The following is a 26,280-nucleotide window of genomic DNA, read 5'->3' as shown; positions in this document are numbered from 1 at the left end:
TTCTTGTCCACTCGGCATCCACAAACAAGTCCAGCCATTGTTCACATCGAAAGACTCTCTCACATTGAGTCTGCATACAGAAGCTTTCTCCCATGATCAAGGCTGCCACAACCATCCATAGCCTCTCACACTATGAACAGCATCACACCCTGACCAACCAGTGCTCCTGTATCACAACACAGACTCCCAAACTGTCTCTCAAAAGAGTATCACAGCACAGCATACCATACAGTCCTCGACACACCTGTACAAACCCTCTCTACCATCCAAGGGTACTATCCATCTCTGTCATGGATTCCCTGTCCCTTGTCTAATCAGTAGCAAGGCTGTACCATACATGTGTCCACTCCTGTACCTTCTGCCTGCATGTGACCTATCTCCTGGAGAAACCCAAAAACATGTTTCCTCAACGAGAAACCTACGACCTGTTTCCACATGAAACCCTTAGGCCTGTTTCCCTTTGAAACTTATGTCCTGTTTCCATACATCAAGTTGCCTGTTTCCTCATGAAACATCTGGCAACATAGAGATGCCCATAACTGTAGTTCCCACTGTTCCTTTCTAGCAGGAAGAAAACAATCTGCTCCATGAGCACGCAGCCATGCGAGCTTGCTTCACTCCCATGCCAAGAAACATAACCACAAGACCTGTACTTGTAGCCAGAAGCCCAAGCACATAGCTGAATTTGCGACCAAACAAAAACAGCCCATAAACTTTCCCAAAACAGTCCCGAATCAAAGCATAGAAAGGCTGAAAATTCCATCAGTTGAACGCCATCGACATGATGTCTATGTTCATGGAAAAACAGCCCTTGTTCAATCCAGTCCTCCGCTTTTGCACCAAGAAAAAGATAGAAAAGCGCCTGCAACCATGCGCTTTTTCTCCTATCAAAAGGTGCCCTGAAAACTGCCCAAGCAACACACAGTCCAGCCTCCTGTATGCTGCGCCTGAAATCCAGCCCACCTGGTGGCAAGGAAAAGAGAGAGAGAGAGAGAGAGCTCTGTGCGCCTGCTGTCCTGCAGCCGCCTGCAAGAAACGCAGCCCTGCAGCCCCTGCCTGTATGCGCCTCTTTTTCAGAAAAGTCCCCACGCACAGCAGCCTGTATGCGCCTGAATCTGCACCTGTAGCAATCTGACCTGCCACGTGGACAGTACCTGCACAGCAGCCGTACAGTCCTGCACAGGCTCTTCTGTGCGCAGCTAGCATACAGTTCACCTCTCCCAAAAAGCGCATGCTTCCTCCAGAGAGATAGGCGCCTGAATAACCAGATGAGCAGCCCTCCTTTTTCCCAAAAAACACACGTGGCCCCCAAATTAGCATAAGGGCCACGATTATCCCCAAAAAGGGATTCTTTTATAATTTCAAAGGTTTTTAAACCTTTGTCCCCTCCAAAATCCTTTGTCCCCATGAGTTATGAGAGAGAACTTTAATAACTTGGCTCCCTTCACACTTTTGGGGTTATCCACACATGGGCCTCCATCTTCACTCCCACCTGATGCCATTCACACTGTCCACCATGTCCCCGTGCACATCTGCATCTTGTCCAGAGAAAAACACAGGGTCGTGACATATCCTCTTCCTTAGTAAGTTTGATGGTGGGATCTAGTGGGGTAGCCACAAGGATAGCACCATCAAGAAAATAGGAAGTAATGAGTTGAAGACAATACTTTTGTTGTGACACAAAAATCCCATCAGGATGCTGGATTAGCTCCATGCCAAGGAAGTATGCGAGAAGACTGAGGTCAATCATCTTAAACGTTTGTCTCAGCTGTGCCATAATATCAGCCACTTTGGCTTGATTTGAACCAAAGATGATAAGATCATCAACATACAACACTAGGTAGCACACCATCCCCTGATCTGTGTGGATATAGATATTGGAATCATAGTGGATGGATGAAAACCTTGGCCGCAAAGAAATTCGTCGATGCGATGATACCACGCTCGGGGGGGGCTTGCGTAAGCCCATAAAGAGCTTTATACAAGCGGAAGACTTTGTCCTCATGCCCGAGGAGGGAGGAGCCCAGAGGTTGGTCAACATAGACTTCCTCCTCGAGAATGCCATTTAGGAAGGCACTCTTGACGTCCATCTGGTAGACTGGCCATTTGAGGTGCGCGGCCAGATTGAGTAAGAGATGGATGGTCGTGATTCGAGCTGTAGGTGTGAAGGTCTCATCGAAGTCGATGCCTTCTTTTTGGCGAAAGCCTTGCACTACAAGTCGGGCTTTGTCCTTGTCCAAGGTACCTTTGGCTTTAAATTTGGTGCGGAAAATCCATTTGGTTCTGATGACGACCTTATGACGAGAGCGATCCACAAGGGACCACCTGCCATTACGGTCAATGCTTTCAAGTTCTGGTTCCATAGCCTGTTTCCAGGATAGCTATTTGATTGCCTCTTTCCACAATGTTGGCTCATCATGCACCACATAGTTTGCTGAAAACACAGAGGCAAATGAGGCACGAGGATTGAGCCTGGTAGGCCGACGAGGACCATTCAAGGGGGTATAGTTAGGAAGCATGCCTGAATCCCGTATGGTCTATTGGTACCAACAGGGTAAAGGGTCCCTAGGTAGCTGTCGGGAGGAGGAAGGCTCATCAAGTGGTGGAGTAATAGTCGACTAATTGGGTTCATGTGGCATAGTCGGAGATTCTTGTTTGGGTGATATGGGCAATAGAAGGCAAAGTCCGTCCCGCTCATCAAAGATAATGTTTGGACAAACGAAGATTTTGTTCGATCTTGGATCAAAGACTTTGTAGGCCTTTGATTTAGAAGAGTAGCCCACAAAAATGAGCAACTCACTCCTTGGCTCAAGCTTGCTTCTCATGTCATTTGAAGTGTGTGTGTGTAAGTACAACATCCAAAGACACAAAGATGGAAAACATTCGGTTTCTCGCCATAAAATGCCTCAAACGAGGTCCTATGAGGGGCAGCGACCGTAGTAGGACGATTCAGAAGGTACACTATAGTGTTGACCGCTTTTGACCAAAGGCATTTAGGCAACTCTGCTACAAAGAGCATGGAGAGTGCCATATCCATGCTAGTACGGATCTTGCGCTCGACCACTCCATTTTGTGAGGGGGAGTTGGTGGAGGTGAGCTAGCATTGAATGCCCTGCTCTTGCAAGAACTCGGCAAACTCATGGGAGATAAACTCACCACCATTGTGAGCAATCCCAATCGAGATGCCCATTTGGTTAGTGACTAACTGAATCCACGTGGTAAAGTATTGGAAGGTATCTTGTTTATGCTTCAGGAAATACACCCACAAGTAGAGTGACCCATTCAATGAGGGGGTTGGGCATTGCCCACTCAAGTCAAAGTGAATCAACTTGAGGATACCCTGAGCACGATGAGTACCATGTTCTAGAAACAGTGTACGATGTTGCTTACCCATTTGACATGGCTGGCAAGCATCCGTGGTCAATTTGAGAAAGGATATGCATTCAACCAACCGGTCCCTAGACAGCTCATAGAGCATGTCATAGGGAAGGTGACCATAGCAATAGTGCCATAGTCGTTCAATGTCCGAAGGAGCTCTGGTCACATAGGCACAAACCCAATGAAACTTAGAAGCCTCGGAAGATGGCTCAAATAGAAAGGTAGACATCCGATATAAGCCATCCTTTTGTGCTTGACATTGGGCAATAACGAGAGCGGTAGTCTCATCAAGATCTCGACAACTCACTTGTTGAAGTGAACTCCATGATCAAGTTGGGTTAGTTGGGATACAAAAAGTAAGTTGAGGCCCAAGTTAGGAACAAGTTAGACATTGCTCAAGGTTGCCTGGTTGGGGCCTGAGGTAGTGTCAAATAATACAATGCCAACAAATTTGATGGGCATTAGGGTATTGTTGCCACATCGAACTTCTCCCTTAACAGGACGCTGAGAGATGAAAATGTTGGCATTGCATGCCATACGGTGAGTAGCTCCACTGTTAACTATCCAAGTGACCAGATGGCCACAAGGAAGAGTTGGGTGGGCTTCGATGATTGGCACATATTGATCATCAGGTAACTCATAGATTTGAACGAGGGCAAAAGCTTTCATACGCTTATTGCCTCGTCTAGCTCGATGTTTCTTCTCCCTTTTGAAAGAGTGACCAGAGTCTAACTCATATGTGGCCTGAGCAACATTGGCCGAGGGGCAGGGATGAGGTGTAAGAGATGACCAATCAGACATCCCTTTCAAGGTGGCAAAGGACACTAACTGGGGGAGACCTTGAGTGACCTGACCAATGGTTCGCCACTGAGAAGATCTAGGCCAATTCGTAGCAGTGCCTTGTTGTTGGTTTCCTGGTGGGGGATCCTGCAAGCTAGGTGCTAGAGTATTACCCTTCTCGACCGCCAATTTGGGGCATTGATGCCACCTTGGTTGTTATGGTGATTCAAGTTGTTGGTGTTAGGGTTGGTACCTCTGTTTTCCCTGGCTTTGATGCCACACTCATCATCAATATATTTTTGGATTATTGTTGTTGTCTTGGGTTGTTGTTCCTCTTCCCTTGCTGCCCTTTGTGGGTAGAGGTGGTATTGGAAACAATGGCCCCTTCTTGCGTAGAGGAGGAAGAAAATGAATTCTTGGGGTGAAACTAATTAGGCAACTGAGCGAAGCAGTTGGCACTCACACTCATAAGGGTTAGGCATAGATACTTAACTAATGGTCTGTGTGACAAAAGTAAAGAAACTAGGTGGCAACTTGTTTAATAATGTGATGACCCGGTCTTCCTAAAACTTGGTAGAGCCAGTGGTGGTGTGCTCCACGATAAGGCACCGGTACTCAACGACCTTGACTTTTAGGTCATCCCCCTCGTTAATAGAGAATTTTTCAATTTGATGCTCGAGATCAATGTGGCGCGTACGATCATGCTGCAAGGTGTGCCCATCTGTCAAACACACAGAAAAACTGCTGGAGTTATGAATGAAACTCTGGCAGAAGACCTTGCATGAGCTCCACTATGGCAGTGGCATTCCTAGCAGATGACTTCAGGAGGTGCTAGTGAGGGTGGGGTTTCGGTTCAAGTCCCTTCACCAGGTTCCAAGAACCTTGGGAAGTGAAAACCTAGGTGGTGTAATTAGCCCACGTGGTGTAATTAGACCCATTAAAACCAGTTTTTTCTGTGAAAGCATGTCTAGACATAGAAACATGAAGGGAAGGAGGTGGTGGGGTCCATGATGGCTGGTACCCATATCTGGAGTGTAGAGGGTCAGGTGGTACTCCAAAATAACCACTAAGACCCGGCGCAGGTGTAGGACCTAGTGAGGGTAATCCATAAGATGGGATATAAGGTTGGGCACTCAACGTAGGTGGAATGCTTGGTTGAGGCACAAATCCTTCAGTAGGCACATAAGCTGGTACTAGTGTAGTGCATGTCATGGGTTGGTAAAGTGCCTAATACCCCGAAATGCTAGGTGGTGACATAATTCCGGTGGGCATAGTGCGGAGAGATCCCTGTGTTGGGTAAAACCCATACGCAAGTCCCTGTGGGGGTGCGGCTGGTAACGGTTGCATGCCAATGCCAGCAAGAAGAAACATGAGGTTGTGCAGCCTTCCAAAACACATTAGGAGCAGGAATAGAAGGTGAACCAAAAGAGAAGACAACGTTACCTCCTTGTACACCAGTAGTATGGGAGCGTACTTTGCTCCTATATCCTCCTTTATTCGATTCCAAGGATCAAGGGTAGTAGTTGGTACCATATGTTGAACCTGTGCTAGGGAAGAAGACACGCAAGTATTGTTAGGCATATAAGCACTCAATGGTACATACGAACCTCACACGGTCTCCGGCTGAGTTGATGACGATGGATCTTCGGACGACCATGGTGGTAAATGTCCTCCCTGAGAGAATGTCCCAAACTAAAGTCCAAGCTGTCAGCTAGACTGCGCAACAAGACTCTCCAGTTGAGGCTCGATACTGAGGTCCAGTACTGGCACACTGGCTATAGGCATGTATCCCCCTCTGGAAGCGAAGTCTGATAAGCTCGAAGAGGAAGGACGAGATGCCAAAGGTGTAGAGGGTGAGTAGATGTAGACAAGCTGGTCGCCTCCCAATGTAAGACCTCGAACGGGGCTCTCCAATAAGTAAGAAGTCCCATCCTCCGTGTGGCCTAGATCTCACAGTAAGGAGAATCGACTTCTAGTGAGAAAGCTAGTCCCCCGGAATCACGGGTAGACGATCCATGCTGTGTGCTCTCGAGGTCTTCAATCCCTTTGCTCACAATAGCTGTGATACCATGTGAGGGCAAAAGGACGGAAGGACCAGGTGTGCAAGAGATCAGAGCAAATCAACACAGCATGAAATGGATAAATGAGTGTATGTATAACGATGAAGTAATCCAGTACAAAAGGCCCTCTGATGTGAGGTGCCTCTGAGTAGTAGATCGGCAAAGAAGCAAAGACGAAGTCGAAGTAAGAGATCGGTCGGTGACGAAGGCTCGCATGGAGGACAGCAGTGGCACTCCGTGTGGATGTAAATGTCGAAGACAACAAAACACATAATTGCTGTGAATGATGAATATCGAATCCTCTGGCTGTAGCAACGAGACTGAGCAGGGCCTAACCTGGTCGTGTGCTGTTGTCGATGGTGAAACAAGATGCTAGGCGGCTGCCAAAACTGCACTAGAGGCAGAACGCAGATGGTCTGCGTTGATGAGCCAAGCTGCTGGTATGCTACGCTAGTTGGTCGATGATGAAGATCAATAATCAGGTTGACTGCAGTGGTGTACTGCACAGGTTGATGAACATGTTCCAAGCGACTGCTGCTATGTGTTGAGCCGATGCCTGCTGATGACGTTGGTTGATGTTAGTTAGCCAAGCTGCTCCTGTAGAAGGATGCGCAGGAGGTAGAGCCCGTTATGTGCGATGATGACGTGTTTGATGAAGGCGGATGCTGCAGTGCTAGATGTTGGAAATGCAAGAGCCGAGAGTGGAATGAAAATTTCGAGTTTATTAGTCATCAAAAGCCTATTATAGAGACAAGCTACAATAGAGAGAGCCAAGCTCTTGCTTACATCACATGTGAGGTCAAAAGGTAGATCCCCACCAAGAACTCAATGACCACCAATTATCCTAAGGCTAGTTCTCATGCTTTAGTCTTTTTTCCACTATCCAAAGACTATTTCTCATGATTGAGACCACATACAAGCCAATGAGAAGGACCATATTCCAACACCCTCCCATGGTCCGGACATGGGAAAGGTCTACAAGAAAGAAATATTCTACTACCCTCCCATGAACTAAACATGGGGTTCTACATAACAAAAAGATCAAAAAAGGACTAGGATGCCTAATGCCCCCCTTCAGACTAGGCTATAGGATGTGAGTCTTACATCTTCCCTACACAAGGCATGGCTAAAACATGATCCATCCAGTCTTGCCTAATTTCCCAAGCCTTGACTAACATAATCCAAGAGCTTGGCTACATAGAAGAAAGCGTATCCTGAGGATATGTTGAGACTAGTTTATAAACGCACTAGTTCAATTTACATCATAATTTTCTGAAGGTGACTACAAAAGAGGCTTTCAAAGAGCCCAATCAAAATCATTCACAATATTAGTGGAGACCATGTTAGTCTCATGATGGTGGGTGACTTCAGTCACATTTGCTTCATGCTTCTTTTTGAAGCAATACTTCTCAATATGGCCCTTGAGACCACAATAGCTACATGTCATCTTCAATCTACATGCTTTTTCAGTATGCCCAGGCTTACCACAAAAGGAGCATGATTGCTTATCTTGAGTGGATTGATTTGTCTTTGGCTTTGATCCTTTGACATAAGAGTGCATCATCTTGATAGATTGTATTTGGAGTAGATGTCCTTGTCCTTGTCCTTCTCTCTTCTTCAAAGACGGAGGATTAAACCTTCTTGAGAGACAAATCGGGTAGATTCTTGCGAGTTGTCACTACGTGCTAAGTTGGTGGTAAGTTCTTCAATATCACTGCAATAGTGATGTCCTCTTTGATGACGTCTCCTTCACCTGCAAGTTGAGCCAACAAACTTTTCATCTTGTTAAGATGAGTTGAAAAAGACATCAGGCTCCATGGAGAGACCAAAAAATTCTATCATGAGAGACATTAGAGTCCCTTTCCCTTTTGCTCCAAATAGTTCTTCGAGAGTTTCCCATGCTTGATTGGAGGTCTCACAAGCACCAATATGGTGGATGTGATCCTCTTCCATGCTTAGCACGAGGATTGCTAGTGCCTTTTCATCTTTTGCTGTCCATAGACTTTTATCCTCCCCGCTTGGTGGGCATTTCTCTCTTCCATTGACCACATTCCAAAAACCCTTCTTAATAAGAAGGAATTTGGCCTTCACTGACCAAGTAAAGAAGTTTGTGCCATTAAAGTTGACCATGTTCTTCATTTCTCCCATGATTGGAGTCCCTTAGTGGAGAAATCCACTAGTGAATGTAGACGATAATGACATCATCTATGTAGAGAAAAAGGATGATAGCCATGTTGCTAACAACCACCTTGTGTATTGTAGATCTCCCTGAGCAGGGCCTTGATACATGAGATCTCTCAAGCTCAAGTAGTGGATAAATCCATTGCCATTACTGAGCAATAGAGCTCAAGAATCCCTTCACCATATAGGTGAAGAACTTCAAGGTATGAGGATGGCACCTTTCAAGGCGGCTTCTTGATGGACTTGCGCCTTGATGTGACTTCTTCTCGAAGAGCTTGAGCTTTGCTTGATTGGTTGATTCCTCAGTTGCTATAGACCTGGTCATGGCTCTTCAATACATCTTTAGTGTAAAAAATGATCAAAAATAAAGCTTCATTAAAGATGGGCTATGGTGGTGAGCTTTCTGCCATAGAGCAATCTGAGAAGCAGCAAGTGGTGCGGCTAGCAGAGGGAGAGATATGACAAGCCCTCTTAGGAGGATGAAGCCTACTGGTAGGCGACCTCGACAGTAGGAGGAATTGAATAATAACGACCTCGTGAGGGCGCATCAGTGGTACAACCACAACATTAGAGTTTCTGTGTCTGATTTGGGGGAAATCATAATGCTGAGGGTAGCGCACAGGGTACCTTCCAATTGCTGCTTCCAGCCAGTGCGCCTTGATGCAAGGAACTCGTCTGTGGAAGAATTTGACAAAAGGAGCCGTGGTTAAGGCACTGGACGTTCTCCACTGAAGGTGGGTACAGCTTCATGAAAGTAGGGGAGGTAGGTAAGCTAGTCTAGGGATAAGGATTAGCACTAATCATGGGTGTGATTAGTGAAAATTGAGCACGCCCCAGGATTTGTGCTTGCTCCGATACCATATTGGAAATGCAAGAGCCAAGAGTGGAATGAAAAGTGCGAGTTTATTCATCATCAAAAGCCTATTATATACGCAAGCTACAATAGAGAGATCCAAGCTCTTTGCTTACATCACATGTGAGGTCAAAAGGTAGATCCCCACCGAATACTCAATGACCACCAATTATCCTAGGCTAGTTCTCATGCTTTAGTCTTTTTTTCACTATCCAAAGACTATTTCTCATGATTGAGACCACGTATATGCCAATGAGAAGGACCATATTCCAACACTAGAGCCAACGACTGCTGGTTGCGTTGGTTGATGTATTCGTTAATCTGTGTTGATTATCATGGGGACGTTTATATAGTGTGTGGAGCAGCAGTGGGCCAGCACAAACCGACCAGAAAAAAAACACTTTTTAGGTAATATAATGGGCGCCCTTTGGCTGGTTGTCACACAAACCCCCCTTTACAAGGTGCATACATATGCTACCACCACATATGCCACATGTCAAACTATGATACCAAGTGTCCCTAATAGGTGTCACTTTGCCACACATCATTGCCTACATAAGACCTTTTAAGAGGCTGTTCCCAGACAAATAACTTACACACACTAGCGGTTGGTCACACACATTGGAACCACTTATTTAAAGCCTAAACTTACACACGCTAGAGTGCTAGTTTACACAACCACCTAGCACTTGTTTATTCCCACATTAATCACTATTAGTATTTAACACAAGTTCCAATACAAAATTATTAGGAATCAATTTACACATTTTTTAATCTTAGCCAAGAAAAGGCCACTTGTGCTTGAGGTCATAGGATCAAAGCGTAACGTGTGAACCAAGCGCCCACTTTTGCAAGGCCAATTGTATTTTTTGGAATCTTCAATCTCCACAACCTCTGCATTCATAAACATCATTTATAACTCTCTCTCTCTCTCTCTCTCTCTCTCTCTCTCTCTCTCTCACACACACACACACACGTACGCATGCACGCACCGAGCCGATTCTATTGCCTCTTCTGAGATGGTTTCAGGCCACTCACCCGAGTCATAGATTATTAAGACTCCACAGGGACATTCAGGCTCACTCACCAGACCAAGATGATCTGACTCGTCCATGACTTCTATGACAAATTTCGTTGATCCTCCTCACATGACATATGGGAGCACCCATTCATGACAGCATCAGAGGGATCATGAGAAGCCAGATCAACACAGCTGACCACGTAAGCTGGCCATTTGCCCAGCATCAACAGCAACCCCCCACCCAAGGGATCACCATAGACAGACCACACCTGCAGGCACCCCCATCCACAGGGACCTCGGGTGCCATCATTAGGGAAGCTCCATATCAGGGACATCCTCCAGCAGTGGAGGAGTACTCTACTACTCTACCACATGATGTGGGCATTGATAGTAAGCACTCTGTATATGATGACACTCTGCTCCCCCATTGCATCGCTTCAAGGCCTTTTTTACATGCAAAGCTGACATAGTTGCTGCATATTTTGTTCTGCTTTTGAGAGTATCTTGTTTAGTTAGGAGCTTTCACTTTGGACAGCCAGACTTTCAATTTCTCATGTGTTACATGTGCTTTTGGTCTCATAGACCCTTTGGGTTTTTTGTAGACATTAATCTTTTTTTTTTCCGTGAAATGGTGTTTTATATTATATGTAAAAATGTACATCAGCCACATGGCTCACACAGAACCTATGGCCCCAAAAAAACCCCCACAAAAGATCCTCTAAAGGATCATGACCATGCAAACCTGTACACTAATAAGAAAGCCTCCTAGCCAAATAAAGATCCCAGATAAAAGCATCAAAGATGAGCCAGCCAAGCCGCCGTAGACCATAACGAAATAACATCTGCTTCCAGTAGCTGAGCTGAGAGAAGAGAAGAAAACTGCCAAAGCAGCAAACCGCGGATACATAGAATGTGAACATGTATTCCAGACAAGGAATCAAAGATGAACCCATTCCGTGTAGTCCAAATATGCCAAAGTCCTGTCCATCTAAGGAAATGGAATATCACAAGGTGACTGTCCGAAGTAATGACTTGAGGACAAATCCCAAATATCCACTGATGAGCCGAAACAGTAGACCTCTCTACTGCCTCCCAAACGCGAGAGACAAAAGACCAAATCTGACGGGCCACTGGACAACTCATGAACAGATGCATAACTGTTTCAGTGCATGTCGTGCAAAAGAACCAGGGGCCAATGTAATTTTACGACGGCTGAGCTGATCCCGTGTAGGTAACCCTCCCACCAACATCCTCCAAACGAAAACCTTACCTTGGTAAGGGAGTTTAGACTGCCAACCACGCATAAGAGTTTTCTGCCACCATGATTTAGACTTGTGCAATCCCCACACCTTATTGGCCTTGGCTGAAACCCAATCTTTCTCTGATACGAGCTTATGATAGACCTGGATAGCTGAAAGTGATATCAAGTCACCAGATTTACATAGTGCCCAATCAAGCCAAGACTGATCTGCAGATGGCCGAGGCAATGGAGTAAAAGGCTCAACTGCATGCATGATGTCAACCCATAGTGGCTGAAATGTCCGAGGAACCCTAAAGTGCTGCCGAATACGACGAAACGAATATGGCCTGTCACGACCAGGTATCACAGCATCTCGGATTCTAACCAAGCCTAACCTGACCATGCGGTTGAGTCGTATGCGTGAAGCATCTCAGTCTGGCCAAACAATGACACGCGACTCCACAAATGTTTCAAACTGCAAAGAGTTCAAAAGTAGTCTTTCATGACCAGGATCCCACCAAGCCAATAGTAGAACTTCATGCCAAGAAAGGAGAATATGCGATAAAATGTGAGATGAGCAAATACAGACAGGATGAGCCGCATTCACAATGTCCCACCATGACGCCTGCACACGTGTCCGTCCATGTGACAATCCCTCCAACTCAATCAAGTGACGAGCCATGAATACCCAAGGCTGCTCCTGCAAACACATATCCTAAAAAAGCGCCCACCTACGCGCCACCATATGCAAGCGGACATCCAGTAAAGCAGCCCCACCCATTCTTTTGGGCGTCGTAATGTGATTCCAAGCTATCCATGTTTGACCCATAATATTTCCTTGTCTCTTCCACACAATAAACCGAATGGGAGCAACCAAACGGAGAAGAGATTTGTGCATCCAAGGTAGCAAGGCAAAAAATAGGAAATCATGCTAAGCATAATAACCTGAGCTACCTTAACCCTCACGTACGTAGGCCACCCTTGAGCTTTCCAATACACAAATTTATCCGAGATCCGAGCAGAAATCCAAGCAAGAAGCGCTTGGGGGTCCACATCCACACCCGCCGGATACCCAAGATGACGAACAATGTCTCCTGTATGTACCACACGGCCTTGCCACCCTAATGCCTCAAGATCAAATTCCGTGCATACAATGAGGGCTGATTTTGTTGAATTTATTTTCAGCCCAGAAGCCAATGCAAAATTATTCCAAGCTTCCATTGCTCGATCCATATTGGCTTTTTCGGCCCGGAGAAACCTAAAAGTGTCATCCGCAAGGGCTTGAGCAACCAATTGCTTGCCATGAGGGAGATGCAAACCAACCACTTCACCATGTGATGCCATAGCATCTAGGCGAGATAACATAGGATGAGTGGCAATGGCAAAGAAAAGAGGGCTAAGAGGACAGTCTTGCCGGAGAGAACGGGTGAGAGAAATACCATCCGAAAGTCCTCCATTGAGCATAATCCGCGTGATAGAGCCAGAGCCAAGTAAATGCACCAAATTAGCCATTTTGGGACCAAAGCCCATGGCTGTCATTAACTGAGAAAGGAAAGACTAGCTGACATGGTCAAAAGCTTTTTCAAGATCCAGCTGCACCATCACAATCTCTTGCTTCTTTGCCTTGGCATAATCCACTCCAATTTGAACATTAAGAATATTCTGCAAAATATTCCTGCCATGCACAAATCCATATTGATATGGATGAATAAGAGTAGGAAGCACCTTCTGCAAGCGATTGGCAAAAATCTTTGTAAAGATTTTATACATAATACCCATAAGTGAGATCGGACGCCATTGTAGACATTAATCTCTCTCTCTCTCTCTCTCTCTCTCTCTCTCTCTTAGAGGAGGATGATAACGAGCTCCATAGCTTCACTGGCCTCATTAGTAATTAACCATTGTGCATGCCCATGTAGTGCACAGGCCTGATTGATTTTGATACTTTTTGTTTCCATGCTTATGTTTAGTTTACAGTGCACACATGGAACTTCTGTAACACTTTTTGGTCTCATGGACTCATTGGTCTCATAGCCATGAGGACTGCCATTGGTCAGCTGAGGGTTTTGTGACACTGCCTGCGGATTGAGACAGGAAGAGCAGAGGGCATCCCGTAAGGCAGACAGGTATGCAGGTAATGTAGTACTGGGTGGAGATCGAGTCTGAGGAGCATTACATACTAGTTGCCCAGTTTACTATGAGATATGCGGACGCTACCACTGTCTCTTTAGGGAGGGGCTCGGGCCCTTGTCACAGATGATGCATTACAGTGATCAGAGATGCTTGGGAATATACTACTTGTGTTGAGGCACCATAGAGATAAACTGTTGAGGCAGCAGCCCGAGATGTGGGATACTGCACAGACATCTATCATTGACTTCTTTGGCCCCCAACAGAGAGCCCCAGCTAACACTCACAGCACGACATTCACCCGGACACATGGACCAGGACAGAGCTAGACGTCCCCATCGAGTAAGCACCCTCCAGACCCGTAGCAGGCTAGCATCACGCATTTGTGGAATCCTCTGAGAAAGAGCACAGTCCCTCCCCGCTCCCAGCCACCCAGACCCTACTTACTGCAGCAATATTGAGAGGCAGCCCCACAAGTGGTTGATAGTGAGGCCAGGTACACGGCCCATGAGGACACATTATGAGCCCGGCCACATGAGGTTCTTCTGCTGCCTACTTTATTGTACACACGGTCTATGTAGTACATTGACCCTGTCTATCCTTTCGGCAGCTAGTCTTTTACTTTTTTCATGTCATCTTGACATCCAGTTTACTCATGGATCACACGGCCCATGAGGAGGACACATTATGAGCCCAGCCACATGAGCTTCTTCTGCTGCCTACTTTCTTGTACACAGGGTTTTCCTGAGACTTGGAATATGTCCACGATTGTGCCTATCTTCAGTCAGGGGATCCCATGCTTCCTGGGAATTATCGTACCATCATGATTGGTCACACATTGGCTAGATTATATGCATCTATTCTTGAGCAGGAGTTGAGTAGATGGGCAGAGAGAGAGGGCATGGGCAGATTATATGGCAGGAGGATTTATTGTTGCTTTGTGGATTTCCGCAAAGCTTTTGACACAATACCGAGAGCCAGACTGATGCGCAGACTACAGGAGATGGGAGTGCCCACAGAGCTGATTTGGGGAATCATGGCTTTATACAGGACAGTTGTGGAATCATGGCTTTATACAGGACAGTTGTGGGGCAGGTACGTACTACTCAGGGTATATCTGAGATGGTTCACTCCACTATTGGGGTGAAACGGGGCTGGCCCCTTTCTCCCACCTTATTTGGGATGTACGTGGATGAGGTTTCAGACTATGTAGAGCGGGAGGGTGACAGAGGAGCACAGCTAGCAGGGACATGGATTCTGCTGTTATTGTATGCCATCGTGCCTCTCCACAAAGCAGGAGACATGCTAGACCCCAGCAACTACAGGACTATCATGATTGGTCATACATTGGCCAAACTTTATGGCACAGTGCTCAAGGCAGAGTTGAGCTCATATGCAGAGAAGGAGGGACTGCGAGCACCAGGGCAAGCTAGATTCCGACGAGCTTTCTCCACTATTGACCATATATTCACTCTAAGATGTCTGATTGACCAGGCTAGGGCGCGGGAGAAGAGATTATACTGCTGCTTTGTGGATTTCCGCAAAGCATTTGACACGGTGCCACGAGAGAGACTCTTCCAGCGCGTACAGTCATTGGGGATCCCATCAGAGATGGTTTGGGGCATCTATGCTTTATATGAGCAGGTCCTCGGGCGCATACGATGCCCCGGGGGGCTATCTGATGTTATTTCTAGCACCATAGGTGTCATGTGCATCACAGATGCCATGGACATTTCCAGGGCTAGATCCAGAAGAGGCAAGCAGATAAAGACTAGGAACTAGATAAAGTCAGGATGATGGAGCACAGAACTCAGAGCACCTCTGCAGTGCAGACTGAAGCAAGGCTTGGAGAAAGAACCAAAGGGATGCTGTGGGCTGACATCAGCATGGTCAAAGAGCTGTCGGCAGCATACTGGAGTGGTCGGCTGAGCCAGCAGATAAGGGCAGCAAGCAGGCGCCAAAGTCAGGACCAGTCGGCTGATTTAATAAGCATTTAATGCTTTTAGAACTGGCCGACCAGCAGTCGGCCAGCTCCCACCTTGTCCAAGACCCTATAAAAGCCACCAAGTGCTCCTTGTTTTATTCATTCCACCCACTAGGGGTGTGAGTCAATAGGAGGTCCCATAGGGGACAGATTCTAGGGATTTGAACCTTTTTATGAAGGCAGCCCATGGCTGTACAGATTTGTACCTTTTTTGTACATAGTATATACTGAAAATTCCAGCACTTCTCACTCTCTCTCTCTACTCTCTCTCTACCTGCGTTTTTGCATCATGGTGCGTTTTCGCATCAGAAGGTCTTCAAGAGTGTTTAGGGCTGAAAGAAGACTACCCAGAGCTTCCGCGCGTTACATTGGTATCAGAGCTTCAGGCTCAGCCAAGCTAAACACTGATTCAGTCCCAGATGATGGTGTACAGGTCCAAGGTACAGGAAAGTACACGGATTCGAAGCCCAAGGCGGGAACACAGATCGGGAAGAACTCCCAGGAGGTTTGTTGGTGGTGTTCCACAGTGCCAGATGGGGATGGCAGTTCCGTGAGCCAGATGGGTTCTAAGGGAACGGTCCCAAGGGAGGTTGATCCTCCAAGGGTGATGTGAGAGTGCCAGACTCAGTTCCAGGAACGAAGACCAAGACGGTGTTCAGAGTCAGGGCAGGAATGGATTGTGGACTAGAGGAAGACCAGATGCATAGATCTTCATCAGAGACAGAGTGGTTTGGAGAACAGAACGGAGTTTCAGAGAAAAAGGTTTGCCAGGGATGGATGATGACAGAGGGACTTCGGAACAGGATTGGGATGATGACAGTCATCCAAGAGCAGGTTGGATTCCCGTCATCAAGTTTAGCAGAGGGGGATGTCATGTGCATCACAGATGCCATGGACATTTCCAGGGCTAGATCCAGAAGAGGCAAGCAGATAAAGACTAGGAACCAGATAAAGTCAGGATGATGGAGCACAGAACTCAGAGCACCTCTGCAGTGCAGACTGAAGCAAGGCTTGGAGAAAGAACCAAAGGGATGCTGTGGGCTGACATCAGCATGGTCAAAGAGCTGTCGGCAGCATACTGGAGTGGTCGGCTGAGCCAGCAGATAAGGGCAGCAAGCAGGCGCCAAAGTCAGGACCAGTCGGCTGATTTAATAAGCATTTAATGCTTTTAGAACTGGCCGACCAGCAATCGGCCAGCTCCCACCTTGTCCAAGACCCTATAAAAGCCACCAAGTGCTCCTTGTTTTATTCATTCCACCCACTAGGGGTGTGAGTCAATAGGAGGTCCCATAGGGGACAGATTCTAGGGATTTGAACCTTTTTATGAAGGCAGCCCATGGCTGTACAGATTTGTACCTTTTTTGTACATAGTATATACTGAAAATTCCAGCACTTCTCACTCTCTCTCTCTACTCTCTCTCTACCTGCGTTTTTGCATCATGGTGCGTTTTCGCATCAGAAGGTCTTCAAGAGTGTTTAGGGCTGAAAGAAGACTACCCAGAGCTTCCGCGCGTTACATTGGTATCAGAGCTTCAGGCTCAGCCAAGCTAAACACTGATTCAGTCCCAGATGATGGTGTACAGGTCCAAGGTACAGGAAAGTACACGGATTCGAAGCCCAAGGCGGGAACACAGATCGGGAAGAACTCCCAGGAGGTTTGTTGGTGGTGTTCCACAGTGCCAGATGGGGATGGCAGTTCCGTGAGCCAGATGGGTTCTAAGGGAACGGTCCCAAGGGAGGTTGATCCTCCAAGGGTGATGTGAGAGTGCCAGACTCAGTTCCAGGAACGAAGACCAAGACGGTGTTCAGAGTCAGGGCAGGAATGGATTGTGGACTAGAGGAAGACCAGATGCATAGATCTTCATCAGAGACAGAGTGGTTTGGAGAACAGAACGGAGTTTCAGAGAAAAAGGTTTGCCAGGGATGGATGATGACAGAGGGACTTCGGAACAGGATTGGGATGATGACAGTCATCCAAGAGCAGGTTGGATTCCCGTCATCAAGTTTAGCAGAGGGGGATGTCATGTGCATCACAGATGCCATGGACATTTCCAGGGCTAGATCCAGAAGAGGCAAGCAGATAAAGACTAGGAACCAGATAAAGTCAGGATGATGGAGCACAGAACTCAGAGCACCTCTGCAGTGCAGACTGAAGCAAGGCTTGGAGAAAGAACCAAAGGGATGCTGTGGGCTGACATCAGCATGGTCAAAGAGCTGTCGGCAGCATACTGGAGTGGTCGGCTGAGCCAGCAGATAAGGGCAGCAAGCAGGCGCCAAAGTCAGGACCAGTCGGCTGATTTAATAAGCATTTAATGCTTTTAGAACTGGCCGACCAGCAGTCGGCCAGCTCCCACCTTGTCCAAGACCCTATAAAAGCCACCAAGTGCTCCTTGTTTTATTCATTCCACCCACTAGGGGTGTGAGTCAATAGGAGGTCCCATAGGGGACAGATTCTAGGGATTTGAACCTTTTTATGAAGGCAGCCCATGGCTGTACAGATTTGTACCTTTTTTGTACATAGTATATACTGAAAATTCCAGCACTTCTCACTCTCTCTCTCTACTCTCTCTCTACCTGCGTTTTTGCATCATGGTGCGTTTTCGCATCAGAAGGTCTTCAAGAGTGTTTAGGGCTGAAAGAAGACTACCCAGAGCTTCCGCGCGTTACATTGGTATCAGAGCTTCAGGCTCAGCCAAGCTAAACACTGATTCAGTCCCAGATGATGGTGTACAGGTCCAAGGTACAGGAAAGTACACGGATTCGAAGCCCAAGGCGGGAACACAGATCGGGAAGAACTCCCAGGAGGTTTGTTGGTGGTGTTCCACAGTGCCAGATGGGGATGGCAGTTCCGTGAGCCAGATGGGTTCTAAGGGAACGGTCCCAAGGGAGGTTGATCCTCCAAGGGTGATGTGAGAGTGCCAGACTCAGTTCCAGGAACGAAGACCAAGACGGTGTTCAGAGTCAGGGCAGGAATGGATTGTGGACTAGAGGAAGACCAGATGCATAGATCTTCATCAGAGACAGAGTGGTTTGGAGAACAGAACGGAGTTTCAGAGAAAAAGGTTTGCCAGGGATGGATGATGACAGAGGGACTTCGGAACAGGATTGGGATGATGACAGTCATCCAAGAGCAGGTTGGATTCCCGTCATCAAGTTTAGCAGAGGGGGATGTCATGTGCATCACAGATGCCATGGACATTTCCAGGGCTAGATCCAGAAGAGGCAAGCAGATAAAGACTAGGAACCAGATAAAGTCAGGATGATGGAGCACAGAACTCAGAGCACCTCTGCAGTGCAGACTGAAGCAAGGCTTGGAGAAAGAACCAAAGGGATGCTGTGGGCTGACATCAGCATGGTCAAAGAGCTGTCGGCAGCATACTGGAGTGGTCGGCTGAGCCAGCAGATAAGGGCAGCAAGCAGGCGCCAAAGTCAGGACCAGTCGGCTGATTTAATAAGCATTTAATGCTTTTAGAACTGGCCGACCAGCAGTCGGCCAGCTCCCACCTTGTCCAAGACCCTATAAAAGCCACCAAGTGCTCCTTGTTTTATTCATTCCACCCACTAGGGGTGTGAGTCAATAGGAGGTCCCATAGGGGACAGATTCTAGGGATTTGAACCTTTTTATGAAGGCAGCCCATGGCTGTACAGATTTGTACCTTTTTTGTACATAGTATATACTGAAAATTCCAGCACTTCTCACTCTCTCTCTCTACTCTCTCTCTACCTGCGTTTTTGCATCATGGTGCGTTTTCGCATCAGAAGGTCTTCAAGAGTGTTTAGGGCTGAAAGAAGACTACCCAGAGCTTCCGCGCGTTACAGGTGTGAAGCAAGGATGCCCACTCTCTCCTACACTATTTGGGCTATACGTCGATGAGGTGGCTGACTTCATTGGTCACGGTGGTGGGGACTTGGTAGACATCTCAAGTACCACAGTCCACATTATGCTATATGCAGATGATATTATTCTGGTCTCTGAGTCGCGGATGGGACTACAGCACCATCTCCATGCACTCGATGACTTCTGCACACACAGGGGGCTTACAGTGAACCTTGGGAAAACCAAGGCCATGATTTTCCACACCTCAGGGTCGGTTCGACGACAGGCCATCTTCACACTAGTAGGACAGGTAGAGGTGGTAGACTCATATGTGTACCTGGGGATTACATTTACCACTCCGCCATGAAGATTTACTATGGCACAGGCAGCCAGGGATAGACTCACACGAGGGTATGCAGCTCTGGCCATGTAAGAGAGACAGTGTCACCAAGCACACTTCCAGGAGCCCCGCACGAAGGGGTGGTTGTTTGACACACTAGTCACCCCTGCTTTGATGTATGCTGCAGCAATATGGGCACCTGGGCTCGCCACCTCCACATGGTCTCAGATAGAGAGGCCTCAGATTCTCATGCTCTCACGGATGATCCGTAGCAAACCCTCCGTCCCACATGACACTGTCCGAACAGAGTTTGCTGCACCTCCCATGCTAGTAGAGGCCCTCTTCCAAACGATCTGCTTCATACAGAGGATCAAAGATATGCCATCAGATCGACTCTCACATAGAGCTTTTGAGGCGTCCAGGCAGCTCGCAAAGAGTGGAGATATGATACAGTGGCTCACTCAGCATGGTCTTGACATAGATCACCTGCCACCTTTCCAGTATGATATACATGCACCGCACATCCAGCTCTCTCAGTGAGAGGAACAGAGTCCTTCGGCAGGATTTACACTCAAGAGACTTGGATTACCACCAGTCAGCCTCTACCGCCGAAGATGCTATACTACAGAGATCAGTTTATGCGTATTTCAGCGGATGGATTCATACAGAGACTTGGATACATGGATGTGTACATGCCTCACAGTGCCCGCGTGGTGATTGGCCAGCTCAGAGTGTCATCACACCAGCTTGAGATTGAGGCAAGTAGGGCAGCACGGATCCCCAGAGCAAAGAGGATATGCAAGAGTATGCCAGGAGGCGGTTGAGAGTGAGGATATGTATGCAGATGCAGAGCATTTAGTGTTATTAGAGAGAGATACACCACCATCTTCAGTGGACATCCCTCACTCCACCAGATCATGGAGTCCGCAGAGACCAGCGCAGATTTGGCCAGTTCTTGCTAGAGACATAGCACCACAGAGAGACACTGCTACGGACTCATACCACAGGGAGAGGTGGGCGACAGCTCCAGCTCACTGATTTCTTCCAGAGATCTATATCCCAGTGCCTACCCTGACACAGGAGGGGGTTACACTTCGGCGTACTGCGGACCTCCGAGCCAGACGGAGACCGAGAGCACCAGGCTACCAGACTCCCAGACTACATCAAAGGGAGATCACAGAGATACGGGCTCGACATCAACACCATATCCAAGAGCGGCTAGCTCACTTACACTCACACCCAGAGATCATGCTCCAAGGTATTTTTGCCTTGCCATCGCCTATGTATCACATATTACACCCCCATTATGGTACTGGTTGGAGCTAGACAAATCTGCATTGCATTCTTGTATACCCTGTGCATATAGGTTGCATACTGAGCCTCTAGCAGTAGTGCTCCATCCATCACACCCCCCCACTAGCTCAATACTTTCATAGTTTATTTCATGTTCGTTTTGTCCTTTTTTTTTCTGGACATCCAGAAGACATTGACAGTTGTACATTGATTTGTCCCATAGGTCGAGTTCGGCCTCTAGTAGACGTTAATACAGCTTTCTTTCTTTCTTTCTCTCTCTCTATCCACACAAACACGCATGCACACACACATACACAAGACCCATACTTGGTGAAATGATTGAGGGTCTCCATACTATACTTTTTTCAACTGCATACAGAAGTTTTCTCAACAAAGAGCATCTCGATACTATACTTCGTTTAAAGACATAGAGGAGTGTTCTTAACAAGGAGTTATTAAGGGATTTCAACGCAAGCATGCCAGAGATGCATGTGGAGATGCAAAGAATTCCGTGGGGTTGCATGAATACTGCCAAAAGCTTTACTAAGAGGATGAAGAATTTTACAGTCAGCAAATATGGAAGATGTCTGCTAAAGTTGGAGACAGCGCATAGCCTTCTGACATTCAACAGAATGAAGAAATCAGCAGCATCCTCAAAGTCCAGCCAATCACACATATGGAGGTGGAAAAAGCGTGGTTCATTATGTCATCGCTGTCCCTTGCTTTTATCCCACAATTACCAGGTTCCTCTCATGCCAAAAACTGACCATTCTCACATGTTTTTTTACTTTATCAACCTACTACTGCCTCCCCCTCAAACAGCCATATATCATACCATCACTACCATGTCTCTTACCACCTTGACACATTGTACAATTGGACCCTTCCAGCCTTCTTACTTCCATTGATACCCTCTCTACATTGTCATAGAAAAGCTCGTTTGCTCGTCAAGTTTTCCACTGCCTCTAAGGAACCCTTTCACATTTCATAAAAAGCAGGCCTGGCCTAGTCTTTTGGCACTTTGTTTTCCTTCCCTCAGCTTCCAGAGGGGGTCAAGCAGTAGGGCTCCCACATTTGGGATTCCTTAGTTCATGTACAAGCAACACAAAAAAAGTTGATTTGTGGGGATTGGTTCATGAAAGTATGTGCATGCGTGCACGAACCCTTGCAAATTGAGTGACAAAATAAGGCATTTACCTGCAGGTGAGTGATGAGCCAAGAACTTTTCCACTACTTCCTCATTTTGAGCAGTCGTGAAGCTGCAAGGACGACATAGAATTGTTAGAAAAGACTCTCCACATTGTGTCAAAATAAGCACCATTGCAAATTGCTTTCAAAGTCCTCAAATGCATCTAGAAGTGTCTGTAGTCACTGGAAATTCATCAAGTTATGCAATAAGAAATCTCATGAAAAGAGGGTGAAGCGCGCATAATGTACAAACAATTCAAGAACACGAGCAGTAAATATTAGAAAATCACAGAGGTGACAAACTGTAAGGAATTATCACATGGCTGGTATCATTGCTCCGTAATTCCACGGTATTTGGGGTCCCATGTTTAATGATTCAGATTAGAGCAATCCTCACTGATGCATGTCAACTAAGTTCTTTTTAGTGGAATGTAATAGGATACTCAAGATGCTGAGGTTTTCCAAGTTGAAAGGGGTAGCTGAAACTGCCCTCTTTCTTGATGAGCTTTTTGGGTTAATCATATTGGAGATAACTTCGAATTACTTTTAGTCACGTCAAAAACTTGTCTAGTAGTAGATGCCATTCAATAGGATTTGTCAAAAGCCAAAAATGTCATGTGTCTACTCATACATACAACACATATGGTATGCAAATGCTTTGGGTCATGATTATGCTGTGTCCGTGATAATGGTGTACATACAAATGCTACATATGCTCATGGTCTAGATATGCTTGTGGTCTGGATAAGGAAGGTTTATAGTTTAAATGCTAGACCTTTTCAGATGTTCACAAGTGTCACAGAGTGCCACATGTCCATACTTGTACAGAGGTCCACGGTAACCTTTTGGTTTTAGTGATGAGCACTAAGCACTTTTTGTGAGTCCTAGTCCAGAGACTAGCTGCCAATTGCCATCAGAATTACAAACAGCAAGTGCATTGTCCTGTACACGGATTTGGATTGTAATTTGTGTAAGTGTCCAGGAAGCTTATTAGGCGAAGAGCCGGGTGCCGGACACAGGTGTGAATGAGTCATAGGACCCACATGACATTTAACAGCCCAATCATACGTTATCAGGCAACAAGGTCCCAATCCCAGACAAAGGTGGACAGATCCAAGCAGGTCAAAATAGTGTGGACAGGCAGCCAGGCGGATCAGGTGTGCAGGTCACACAGCAATCATGGGGCTGGTCAAGCATTAGCATGCCTTAACCAAACATCTACCGCACTGCATGTAACATAGTTAACTGCTGAGGAGAATCAAAGACAAAAGGAGCTCATTGTGATCCTTTGGCAGTTCACACAAGCACCCAGTTAGTCAACCACACACATAGGACATGCTCCCTCGTCGCTTGGCCTCTTTCAAAGTCTTACTTTCTCAAATTTCAGCAATACCCAATCACCTTCTTTGGTGTCCATCTGCCTTCTACCCATGTTGTCAAAGAGAGCCCTCCAAATAGGCTTGTGGTCCTGGGATCTCTATCCCCCACAACAGACTTCGGCATGCCATGATGCTTGAACACTTGTGCATGAAAGACATTCACCATATGCTCAAGTTTGATAGTCTTCTTGATAGGCAAGAAATATGCTTGCTTGCTAAACTTGTCCACAATCGTTCAAACAGCATCATTACCCTACTGGGTCTTTCGCAAATCCATTATGAAATCTGTAGCTTGGTTGTAGGAAACATGGGCTGGAGGCGGGGAAACGCCGTTTCCCCGTTTCTTGGCTGGTGCACACATTTCCCACCTTGGAAACGTGAGGTGTCACATGCACTCTGCACTGTAGTGCATGGTGACAAGATGGCTAATCATCATCAATGCAACATTGTACATTATTAGTATCCTTTAGGATGATATTTGATGTACGCCGTGACCCCATTGTAATCCTCAGTGCTGCACGATAAGTCAGGCACGAGCTACATAGGCCATTCCTCAGCCTTAGACAGCCAGTCAATCAATCCAAGTCCCTTAACCCACTTGAAGAGATGCATTCATGCATGTAGAGTCAATACAAGCCTTAGAGTTTGCATCAGGACATGTGTGCATTTATGCATAGCATTCATCCCATATGCATGTCGGCCACATAGACCATTGCAAAAGCATCAGAATATTACTCAATATTATTCCAATATTTTTTCCATAATTTATAGCATTTAATTGGTATTTTTACCTTATTTATCCATTTATCCAAGACATGATGCAGTCGGCCAGCTCTGTAGCCAACCGACCAGCATCAAGAGAGCATATAAATAGTTGAGCTTTGCATCATTCATTCATTTATATCATATTCAGCCAACAAGACCTCAACGCTTGGAGCCTTCAACCCAAGAAGCATAAGCGATTGGAGCATTCAGCATATCAGCCCTCAGTGTTTCATCCATCAGCACGTAGGAGCATCAACGCATAAGCATTCAGCCTTCATTCATCAAAACACAGCATCTACAGCATTCAGCCCTTCAAGACACCTTGCGTTTTCAGCATACATACAGTTTTCAGCATACCTATCTTCATTGTTTTGCTACAGCACTTTGGTGAAGGTAAAACTCAGCATTCACATTCATTTTCAGCATTCATACATAGCCTAGAATAGTCCCAAACAGCCCATACCTCAGCCTCAAATTTGCAGCCTTCCCTCATTCCATTGGGAAGAGTGCATAGGCTCGAGATTTGGCCATCATTGGTGCTTCTACAGCCGTGTACAGTTCAGCTCGACTCTTGGTCCTCATAGATCTTGCGTTTGGCTTATCGTCAGTCCACAGCCAGTCTCTTCAAAGTAATAAAACAAATACTATTCCGGTAACAGGATAGACGACCCTTCAGTGGGTAATTCGGGACCCCATACGGTGTACAGTTTCTCTCTCTCTCTCTCTCTCTCTCTCTCTCTCTCTCTCTCTCTTAAAGTTTGAAGTCATAAAAGTAGATTGCTAAACTCGCAAAACTCAGGGGATACAGAAGGCGGTGTGAGAATTATTGTGACAGGATCCTTAATTACGAATACTTCCACTGCATGTAACATGAGGAAAACGGCGTTTTTTTCAAAGGTCTGTCCCCCCTTTAAAAAAAACCTACCTTACCTTTAAAAAATGGCCAAAATTGGCCACGTGGTAGAGATTGGGGGGAGGGAACTCAGCTTCATTTTTTGCTTCACGGCGCAAAGAATGGCCATTCGGGTGTTGTCGTAGGTGTCCAGTGCCCCAGCTTGTGAGCACAATTGGTCTACTTACGGGTTTATTCATTCGGTTAATCGCAATCGACTAGGTCATAAGAAAACTGAGGACCTGGTGTATGTGCATAGCAACCTCAAGTTAATATCTAGGAAAGAGGCTTCCTATGTCTCAAGGCCATGCCAACAGGGGGATGTATTGGAGGAGGATGCTTTAAAAGCATGTATTGAGGATCTACTTGATGATGAAATTGTGGAATCTATGTAACTGTATCATGTCATTGATATTTGACCTATGTATTTATCACTCATGTATTTGTCTCTCAATGTTTGATTCATGAGAAACTCGAAGCAAGTCTTTCTTTTAAATGTGGTTTTAATGTTTCGTTTATGTTTTGCACTATATATTGGCTTTGAAACTCAACCTACCCTCACCATTTCCATTCACATAGGTTTGCCGTTTCCTTGCATTTCATGTCCTATGACGTTTCCCTAACAGAAACATTTCATGCAACCTAGATCCGTAGCAATGACTTCCCATGGCTGCGAGGGAATAAAAGGCTGAAGTAATCCAAGGGCCTTTTGCCTATCAAATTTTACCTTTTAATACAAAACACATGCACGTACTATCATGTGCAAGACATGCACTAGCTAATCCCAAGCTAAATCCTGAAGAGGCAACATGATAAAAACATATCAGAACCAAACTTTGGAGCATAGGTTACTGCTTCAGCACAATCATTTAATTGATGGTGGACATGGTGAGCTATCGGCCACCGCTTGACGAAGGGAAGACCTGTTGGCTACAGCTTATTGTTGGAATATTGTCCTGGACTTGGCCGACCAGCAGTC

The 26,280-nt window shown here is 46.3% G+C and overlaps 1 protein-coding gene across 1 annotated transcript in view; it reads right to left on the bottom strand.

Annotated features, from left to right (window-relative positions):
- Positions 1–9,640: 9,640 nt before the first annotated feature.
- The window catches only part of LOC147603162 (S-adenosyl-L-methionine-dependent methyltransferases superfamily protein), a 31,542-nt gene continuing 14,902 nt past the window's right edge, over positions 9,641–26,280 (bottom strand). The window contains exons 7-8 of the mRNA XM_086797400.1: positions 22,275–22,336; positions 9,641–10,146 (exon numbers count right to left, since the gene is read on the bottom strand). Coding sequence (XP_086653526.1) covers positions 10,007–10,146; positions 22,275–22,336 — 202 coding nt within the window. The 3' untranslated portion in view covers positions 9,641–10,006. The remainder of the gene's footprint in view (positions 10,147–22,274; positions 22,337–26,280) is intronic.

Source organism: Cibotium barometz, chromosome 65, assembly GCF_041138505.1.
Source record: "Cibotium barometz isolate CiBa-2024 chromosome 65, ASM4113850v1, whole genome shotgun sequence".
Classification (NCBI taxonomy): domain Eukaryota; kingdom Viridiplantae; phylum Streptophyta; class Polypodiopsida; order Cyatheales; family Cibotiaceae; genus Cibotium; species Cibotium barometz.
Note: the sequence above shows the minus strand (reverse complement) of the source record. Positions and strands in the feature narration are given on the sequence as shown.